Consider the following 9,399-nt stretch of genomic DNA (forward strand, 5'->3'; position numbering starts at 1 on the left):
TTGATAGGGTTAAAACCAAAAATGAAATCCTAATTTGTCTTGTTTGTTTGTGTTTGGTGTGATCGTCTGTTTCATTCTTCAAATGTCTTTTAATGCATTTATTTTTAAAATAGAGTTTATGCGTCTTCATTGCAAGCACCCTCCTTCTACCAGGCGTTAATCGCCTGATGTGTTGTTTTTAATGGACAGGTGTATCCAAAGTGAATGATCGTGAATTTGAGGTGAGGTAGGGGCTACACAGTGACTACAGAGACAGGTCGTTATGGAGCAGGTATAGGGCTACACAGTACTGAGACCGGTCACAAAGGAACAGGTAGGGGTGAGACCGTGAGCCAGGTCGTTAAGGAGCAGGTAGGGGTTAGACAATGAGAGACAGGTTGCAAGGAGCAGGTAGGGGTTAGACACCGAGAGATAGGTCGTTAAGGTGCAGGGGTTAGACAGTGACAGACCGGTCATTATGGAGCAGGTACGGGATAGACTTTGAATACTGAGTCTCCAGATATGTACTTTGTGAAGTATCGAAAACACAGGAAATTAAATGTTTGCGTTGAGCTTGAAGTTGAACAGCCAAGAGTCTCTTGTACACACAAACACACACACAGACACACTAACACACACACATACACACACACACACACATACACACACACACACACACACGCACAAACACACACACACACACACACACACACACACAATAGCAATTATCAGTCCACATATGTTTATTTATATCACATGCTTAGTGATGTAACGGAGTCAGTTATTGTTAGTTAGTTAGAGTCATTTCGGAGCTCTGCCTGCATGTAATTGAAAGCCTTTAAAAAGCCAAATTTAACAACCGCTATTTGTATCCCCTGGCTGTATATGAAACACCTTCAAACACCCAGGGACCAGTGATTACCTCGTGTCAATGACTTTATGACGTCCCAAATGGGTCGCATCATCACGTGTTCCAAAATAGGGCACATGTAATTAGACAGAATTCCATCCACTGAAGCCCAAGGCAACGTTGGATTTTCACCGGAAAACATGGATGGCAAACACTGATTGCATGTCAAGGTAAAGAAATATCCGAAAGCTATATTTACTTAAATGGAAAGGAGTTTTAAGGAAAAGCTAATCGGGTATACTAGACTTCCGGTGTTTGCCTCTGTATTTTGAAGTTCTCAACAACGTTGTCCCGCTTATATTGGAAAGGGTCTCAGAATCTCTGCTTACATTTTGCTTCACAAAGCTCCTCCGAGTTTATGTCCACCTTGATCGTGTGAAACTTTTGCTCGACTATTTGAAGTAAAATCTTGCCGATGGACTTTGTTGTCTTTAGGTCGCAAACAAGTCTTCTTTGGCCTTTCGCCTTGGCTGTTTCTGTCACCGGTTGGTTCTTCTAATCTTCGACCTTGAGTTTTTTCTGTTCTTTCTTTTTCGATTTCTCGCCTTCTTGGACTTGGCTCTTGTCTTTAAAGGGCCCTTTGTTGGTATGCTAACCAAAGAAGCGCTCACAGGCCACATGACGACAGTGGGGGAGTTTAGGGATTGAAACTGGGTGGTGGTGGAAGTGGAGGTGGGTTTGACAGAGCTTGGGGCCAGGGACTGGGTGGAGGTGGAGGTGGAGGTAGGCTCAGGAGGGCTTAGGGCCGGGGACTGGGTGGGGGTGAAGGTGGGTTCGGCAGGGCTTAAGGATTGGGACTGGGTGGGGGTGGAGTTGGAGGTGGGTTCGGCAGAGCTTGGGGCCTTGGTGGGGGTTGGGGTGGAGGTGGGTTCGACAGAGCTTGGGGCCGGGGAGTGGGTGGGGGTGGAGGTTTTTGTAGTGGGGTTGGGAGTTCTTGTGGACGTAGGTTTGGCAGTGCTAGTAGCTGGTGGTTGGGTGGGGGTGGAGGCAGGTTTGTTAGTTCTTGGAGGTGGAGGCTTGGTGCCGAATTTAATTTTTTTCGGCGGAGGTCGTGTGGGCTTCACCCCGGCGTCCAACAGAGTTGCTGAAAAAGACATACACGTGTTGTTGGTCAGAGGGAGCTTTGTCGGCGCTCCACGTTAAACTATAAAGAACGATTTTTCCGTACTTTATGGGTTATACATGTTACGGAAAAAATATCTAAATGCTTTAAAACTACGTCTGATGTTAAAAAAGAAAGATGGCCCTCAGTAATGTTTAACAGTTTTGCAGTGGAACACACATTCAATTAAGGCCAAAAGGTTTGACTTTCTGAAGACTGCACAACAAATGGCTGTTTTAAAAGATTATTCCCGTTCTGTCGATCGGGACCAGAACATTCAGGGTATGTGTCCGGAGTGGCCTGGAGCAACAAGCAAGTGGCCGGGTAATAAGGTTGGGGAGGCGTACCTTCCCTGGGAACAAAGGCAAACTTCTTGCCCTTCACTTTGACTGGGAGTAGCTTCTGTTGGCACTTCCCAGGCGGAGCTCTCCTGCAGACATGACCAATCAAACAGGAGTGACAAAAAAGCCTGATCAGTTCACGTTTTTTTTCAGTTCAAACTGCGGTGTACAATTAGGGACTTAAGCTGCAGATTTGGTATCTTCCATTTCTTTGGTACCATAACTATTGAGTGACCTAAACATTAGATTTGTGGCTGATACTTTATAAGAAGACATCACTTGTTGATCATATCCAAACACAAACGGCCATTGGCCACTGAAGCCCTTTGAGAAATGACCAAAGTTCAGAATCTATACAGATACAGATGTATCAATGAACAAACCTATATAATTTTTGGTTAATTCCTCGAGTACTTAAGGCCAGTTGGTGGGGCCGTATGGATACCAGCGGCCTCACCTGGATGGTGATAAAACCTCACCTGGACGGATCCACAAACTTGAAGACCGCCCCAGATGGAGAATTGGTGCTGGGGTAGGAAGTGGCGAGGAAATACAGCTCCCCTGTATAAACAGTAGAGTATCATCAGCAAAGAAAGACACTTTTTAACAAAACATCACTATATCCTCTGCTGTCCAATTATTAGCACACTCAACTTGGACTGAAAATATGTTATCAACCAAACCCATTTTATTTGTCCTATTCTGCGTGAAATAAGTGTATCTTTGAGTCAAGAGGTGGTTACCAGCTTCGTCCTCCGCAAAGGAGATGATGAACTTGTGGTAGTGGTTGATGAGCCCTGGGAAGGAGCAGGTGCTGCTGTGCCCCATGCAGACGCTGCTCTCTGTCCAGCGGCCCGTGGTCCGGTCCTCCTGCAGAGCCATCAGCTTCCTGGGGGACCCATCGTCATCTGGGTTATCGTTATCGTCGGTACATATACCCTCTTGTTCTCGTTAGGACGTATGTGTCCCTTGTAAGTTCAGGCGGTTACAGAGGTGAAATTGTTTGACATTGTCATATTTATTTATTTATTTGTAGTTATCCTTTATTTAACCAGGAAGAGAAATTGAGACACAAAATCTTTTTTAGATAGACTACAATGAGAAGATCTGTCCTTAAGAGTGCGTTGAGGTCTGTAATGCACTTTCATTGACTAAAACAAGTCATTCATTTAGAATAAACAGCATTTCAACATCCCAGTACCTCACAGAACGTCATCGTTGTAACCATTTTAGATGGGACGACAAACCATGTTCCTCAAAAGAAAATCAAAAACAAAACAATATTTGGTACAATATAAAACCAATGCGTCTGTTGACATTACATGATAAGTCATTGTAAAAGTCTGAAATGACTCTCAACCGGCTTTCTCTCGGCCCAACACTGGGCGACCGGCAGCGTTAACAGTTGATGATCTACTGAACGTTCAGGAGAGAGGTGCTCACGCCTACCCGCTCATGTAGTCTCCGAACAGGTAGAGGCCGTTGAGGTTGGGCGACTCACAGCCTCGGTACACGTACCCGCCCGTCACCGACTTGCCAACGCTGTGGTCGTACGCAAATATGGGCGGGACATCCTCTTTGGAGGGGAGGAGTCAGTGGTTAGAGACGGTCTCCAGCACCAATGGGCACCAACCGACAAACAACCAAACAATATGGCCTTGTTAAAATATTGTAGGTTGGTTATTTTAGGCATTAAAATAATTATTTACATTAAAATAAGATAAGATTGATAACATTATATGAATTTAAGGTCGTGAAAATGTACAACTTTGTGACACACACAGAAAAATGGTCTCTTCCCTCTATCCAATCAGACAGTCCGGTCAGACCTTCCAACTGACCAATCCCGAGCCCTCTACTCACTGAGATAGGGGTTGTGGCATAGTTCACGGTCGTAGCATTCAAAGCCCTCCTTGGCGCGCCACCCGTAGTTAGCGCCACGCTCGATGACGTCGATCTCCTCGTAGCGGTTCTGGCCCACGTCGCCGCAGAAGATCCGGCCGCGGCCGTGGCCGTCGGCGGGGTCCCCGCGGTCCATCGAACAGCGCCACATGTTGCGCACCCCATAGGCGTACACCTCCGGACGGGCGCCCGCCTCGCCCAGGAAGGGGTTGTCGGGCGGGACCCGGTATCCCCGCCCACTGGTGTCCGTTCTGTCCACGTCGATACGAAGGACTTTACCCAATAAAGCGCTCCTGAGTCCGGCCGGAAGAGTCAAGGTTTCGATAAAGAAACAGTTTCAGGACATTTCTTTAACTTTTTAAAACACTTTCAGAAAACGTACTAAACACTTTTTCAAAATTCTTTCAAATCTTCCTCAGAACTTTTGTAAACATTTAACACTTAATAACAATGTTTACAGTTTTGTGGAACGTAATTCTCTTTGGGAACCATTAGGAGAGAGTAACCATATCAATCAGTTGACCACCATGACCGCAGAGCCCTGAGAAGGACGGCAGCCATCTTGTTCCGCCGTCCCTGCGCTGAGCCTCCTCAGCTGAAGGCTCCTGAGCTGTGACTCACTTGTTCTGCGCGTTTCCGTGCCTCCCGAACGGATCCCCGCCCCTGCCTCCATCCCCGGTGAAGACGTAAAGGAATCCGTCCAGACCGAACATGATCTGGCCCCCGTTGTGGTTGGCTGCCGGCTCGTCGATCTCCAGGATCACCCTGGGGACACATGGACCAAGGCTGCAATGACCCGCTGTATGGCCATCTCTCCAGGCTGATCTCCAGGATCACCCTGAGGAGACCTGAGGCGTTAATGACCCACTGTATGGCCTTCTCCCAAGACACCCCCTGTTCCGCAGGGTTCTCCCTAACGTCACGCAGTAACTCCCCTGTGGAGGTACTTTTGGGGCCACAGACCCAGATGAGTAAAATAAACCAATATATTGGAATTTGTTACATAATTGAGACGATTAACCTTACCCAAGAATATTTTCTTATGTAATAATACAGTGTTAAATGATAAAGTGACTGAATGTACACAGGCGGACGAGGCCTTCCCACGCCGGACCCCCACCTCTCAGAGCCGGGGTCGGCCACGTTCTGGTCGCGCTCCGACACCCTCATCTCGCTGACGCGCACGCGCTCCAGCCGGCCGCCGGCCAGCACCGAGTAGTACACGAAGAAGCGCCCGTTGTCGCGGTACCGCGGGTGGAACGCCATGCCCAGGAAGCCCCGCTCGTCGCCCAGCCAGGGCGTGGTCAGCACCGCGCCGCTCAGGTCCAGGAAGGGCCGCTCCAGCCGGGCGCCGTCCGGCAGCAGCACCCAGACGAAGCCCACCTGCTCGGCCACGAACCGGCGCCCCGTCCCGTCGCCGCTGTGCAGCATCAGCACCGGGTTCCGCAGCCCGTTGGCCGCCTCCGCCAGACACAGCTGCAGACACCCGGCCGCCGCCGGGGCCCCCGCCGCCGCCGCCACGGGCCCCGGGGCCACGCCCGGCCGGAGCCCGGCGAGGACGTCGGGGTAGCAGTAGTCGCGGTCCGAGAGGCCGGCGGCCCGGCAGAAGGCGGCGGCGCCCCGGGCGCTGGCGTCCAGCAGGCGCCGGTCGTCGGTCAGCAGGCCAACCACGTGGGCGCAGCGGCCGTGGAACCGGGAGCAGTAGGAGGGGCACAGGCCCGGGATCTCCCGGACGGGGGTGTAGGGGTCCTCCGCGTCGTAGAGGTGGGCCGCGTAGGGGGAGCACTCCTTTGGGGGGGGGAGACCAGGGGTCACACCTGCAACCCTTCCAACAGGACAGAACCTTACAGAACCTTCATGAACGCTCAAGGATCTTCCAGAACCTTTCCGGAACTTTCCGGAACTTTCCAGAACATTCCACAACCTTCAAGAACTTTCCAGAACCTTCCAGAACCTTTCCTTTCCACAGAGTCACGTGAAGACCACGTCAGACCCGATCGTAGTTGGTGTTTGGAGGTGCATAGTGTTGGTGTGTTCTACGTTGAATTACACCCCGGGCGAGTGCCCCGGGGGGGGGGGGTTAGTCCCTGTCCCCCGCGAGGTCTCGCCCTGTCTCCCCTTCTCACACAGCTTCTATGCATGGCACCTTCTCAGTGGGCAGGGGCGCCTGCAGCCGGAGGGGACGCCAATATGCCAATTCCCCACAAAGTGATTCGAAAAATCTAAGAAAACGGCTTTGCAGCGCAAATTCTTTTTTTTCCTTAAGTGCTCGTGCCGCCCCCCGCGTGTTATGAAAAATGGCTGCCTTGTTCGCCCGTGCCCAATACCGCCCCTGCCACCAGGAATACCAACCCAAGGTCTATGTCACAGGTACAATAGCCTGCGAAGTACTGCAGAGCCAGACGTCTAGGTAACGTCCTACCCTATAATATAGCCAGCAAACATGTCCTCCCCCTGTTGAGTGACTTATTGGTCTAGCTCAGCAGTTCTCAGCCTATTTCCACCTGAGACTCACATTAACTTCTCTGCAGTTCTTTTGTGGCCAAGTTTGTGGCCTTCAATACAGTAGAGAACCCCATCATAATTATTAAAGTAGCCAAACATATGTTTTTTCAGGTGCCATGTGACCTAAAACATATGATATTGAGGATTTTATCTATATTGTAGATTATATTTTATGTTTTTTTTTTTATGTAACAGGGGAGATAGTATCAGATTCAGTAAAATTTCCGTTAAGTTTGACCCACATGTACACATAAATAGATACTGCTCATCAAGATGGGATACAGATTTTAACCCCTGTGATGGTCTGGTTGACCAAGTTCTGCAAGTTAACACAGCAAGAGTATTCTTATTTACTTATTCTTTAGTTAGTAGACTAGTAGTTAGAAAAACCGAGGATCTAAAGCTGTGACTCGTTAAAATGTTCATAACACAAGCAAATCTCTACTGCGCGTCTTCTAGAGGTTAAGTGAATTATAATCTGAGCACTATTAAGTCATAGCAATAACTTGTAATACCATTATTTGAAACATATATAGGCTATTTATAATTATAGCGGATATAGTTACATAGTTATGCAATTGTAGTGGAGTTGAAACATGTAGGAGGCTTGGGACGATGCCCAGAGCCGGCTGTAGGACTATGTATGTCATCGCGTCTGAAGAACCAAAGTGCTTGAGTCTAAAAGTTCCATCCTACCTGGCACATGACCTCCTTCAACATGTCATCGCAGAGCTCAGAGCCCTCGGTCTCCAGGTACTCGATGATATCCCAGTATCTCTCCGCGATGAGGTTGTCCGCGTCCTGGTCGCAGCAGCCTAGCAGTTCGTACTGGGAGCAGAACTCCAGGTGAAACGGCGGTTTGAACGGCGGCTGGAAGTCCAAACACTGAGGATGGGACGAGACCTTCCCCACTGGGATGAGTGAAAACACCGATATGAGGATCAGGAAGACGCCGAGTTGGCCACAATGCGGTGTCCTTTTGGGTTGGGGTTTGGCCACGGTGCGTAAAAGCACGCACAATGCGCCACCGGAGCGGAGGGGGGCGGCAGCATGCCACGGTCCTTCCATCCTTGCTTCGTTCTGCGGGAGAAGGTGTTGCGCTGATGTGCTCTTCTGGATCTCGCTCCACCGAGTGTTTGTGCGCATGTATTAAAGTCGTCACCTGTGTGTGTGTGTGTGTGTGTGTGTGTGTGTGTGTGTGTGTGTGTGTGTGTGTGTGTGTGTGTGTGTGTGTGTGTGTGTGTGTGTGTGCGTGTGCGTGTGCGTGTGTGTCAATCAATCGGCGGGTCGTTAGATGACTTGTATTAACATGGTGTGCATCGTCTCGAACCCGAACAACCTAAACGCGAGATGCGCACATATGCGCCCTTGCATGGTGAGTCTCGAAGGTGCTGACATGCATGCTTTTAAGCGCTCTGTCTCCACGGCTTCCGACCAATGACCGCTCATCCTATACCCCGATGACTCACTGAACACGTTCAACTTCAAAGTTTTGAAGATATCCAACACACATTCTTAGTTGCACTCACAGAGTTGGCGTAACCTCAGACAAGGGGCCAAATAGATTAGGAAACTGAGCACCACACGTCATGGCCACAGGCTGATAACAACCAAACGTTGGGTATCACAGCCCCCCCCCCCCCCCCCCCCCCCCCTCTTGTAGTGATAGGAGTCCTGGATATTACCGAGACATACAAATTATCTAACACATAATACATTTGCATAATCAGCTGAACACAGGGTTGCCTACGTCAAAACATGGCACCTTTCGCCTCCCCTTAACAAAAGGTCAGTTACAGGACCGGATTCCACGATACCATAGGCACGGCCAGCTAAAACACGCAGAGCATCACCAAGATATAATCATCATCATATCACCAGATATGGCAGACAACTCTCAGTGCTGTGGAAAAACACAGCTCCTACCAGAGGAGGACTCCTCTTGGTCAACTGTGGGACATAAGGCTTCAACGAGCACTCTCCATTGCTCCCGGTTCCTGGCAGCATGTTGGGCCTCTCCCCATGGCAGGTTCATCTGTTCCAGCTCTTTTGTTATATTTCTGCGCCAGGTGGTTTTTGGCCTCCCGGGTTTTCTTTTGCCTGGTGGTGTCCATCTTAAGGCGACATTAGTGATGTGGTCCTGCTCCATCCTCTACACATGTCCTATAGCCATCTCAGGGCAGGCTTCTCGTTTTCATGTACAGCAGGTCATTGTTGAAGATCTTATTAGGCCAGAAGATCTGTCGTATTCGTCGTCGGCATCTATTATGGAACACCAGAGGAGGAGCCATCTGTATAATAAATATGCACACACACACACACACACACACACACACACACACACACACACACACACACACACACACACACACACACACACACACACACACACACACACACACACCCGTCAACAATCCTCTGCCTAGGGCCCCCAAACTACCTAGAATCGCCCCTGCACACGCACACGTGGAAAATTGGAGCGGCTCAGCGGACGAGTGGTTCGAATCTCCCTGAGCATAATCCTGACCTACAGTAGCCGCTCGCCAGACTGCGTTTTTTTTTATCATACTTGAATAAACGGTAAACTCAACTGAAGCCTCATCCCTGAAAAGATCACGGCAAAGTGCATCAGTGGTTGCAGGCCTAATTGGTTTAATGTG

At 49.5% G+C, this 9,399-nt stretch overlaps 1 protein-coding gene across 1 annotated transcript; it reads right to left on the reverse strand.

The window, feature by feature from the left end:
* Positions 1–244: 244 nt before the first annotated feature.
* Positions 245–7,874, reverse strand: hhipl2 (HHIP-like 2). Its single transcript, XM_030356039.1, has 10 exons — positions 7,436–7,874; positions 5,355–6,022; positions 4,856–4,999; positions 4,196–4,527; positions 3,782–3,908; positions 3,076–3,221; positions 2,812–2,893; positions 2,339–2,421; positions 1,501–1,973; positions 245–289 (listed from the first exon to the last, which is right to left on the reverse strand). The coding sequence occupies exons 1-10, from the start codon at positions 7,805–7,807 to the stop codon at positions 245–247; spliced, it is 2,472 nt and encodes an 823-aa protein (XP_030211899.1). The 5' UTR covers positions 7,808–7,874.
* Between the last annotated feature and the right edge of the window lie 1,525 nt (positions 7,875–9,399).

Source organism: Gadus morhua, chromosome 5 (assembly GCF_902167405.1).
Source record: "Gadus morhua chromosome 5, gadMor3.0, whole genome shotgun sequence".
In the NCBI taxonomy this organism is placed as follows: domain Eukaryota; kingdom Metazoa; phylum Chordata; class Actinopteri; order Gadiformes; family Gadidae; genus Gadus; species Gadus morhua.

Bases quoted from the DNA above. Each gene is read 5' to 3' on its own strand.
- hhipl2 (XM_030356039.1), bottom strand. From the start codon at position 7,807: ATGGAAGGACCGTGGCATGCTGCCGCCCCCCTCCGCTCCGGTGGCGCA. The intron at 4,528-4,855 runs GTGAGTCACAGC...GGCCGGACTCAG, and splicing joins CACGGAAACGCGCAGAACAA to GAGCGCTTTATTGGGTAAAG. The intron at 3,909-4,195 runs GTGAGTAGAGGG...TCCCCTCCAAAG, and splicing joins ATGCCACAACCCCTATCTCA to AGGATGTCCCGCCCATATTT.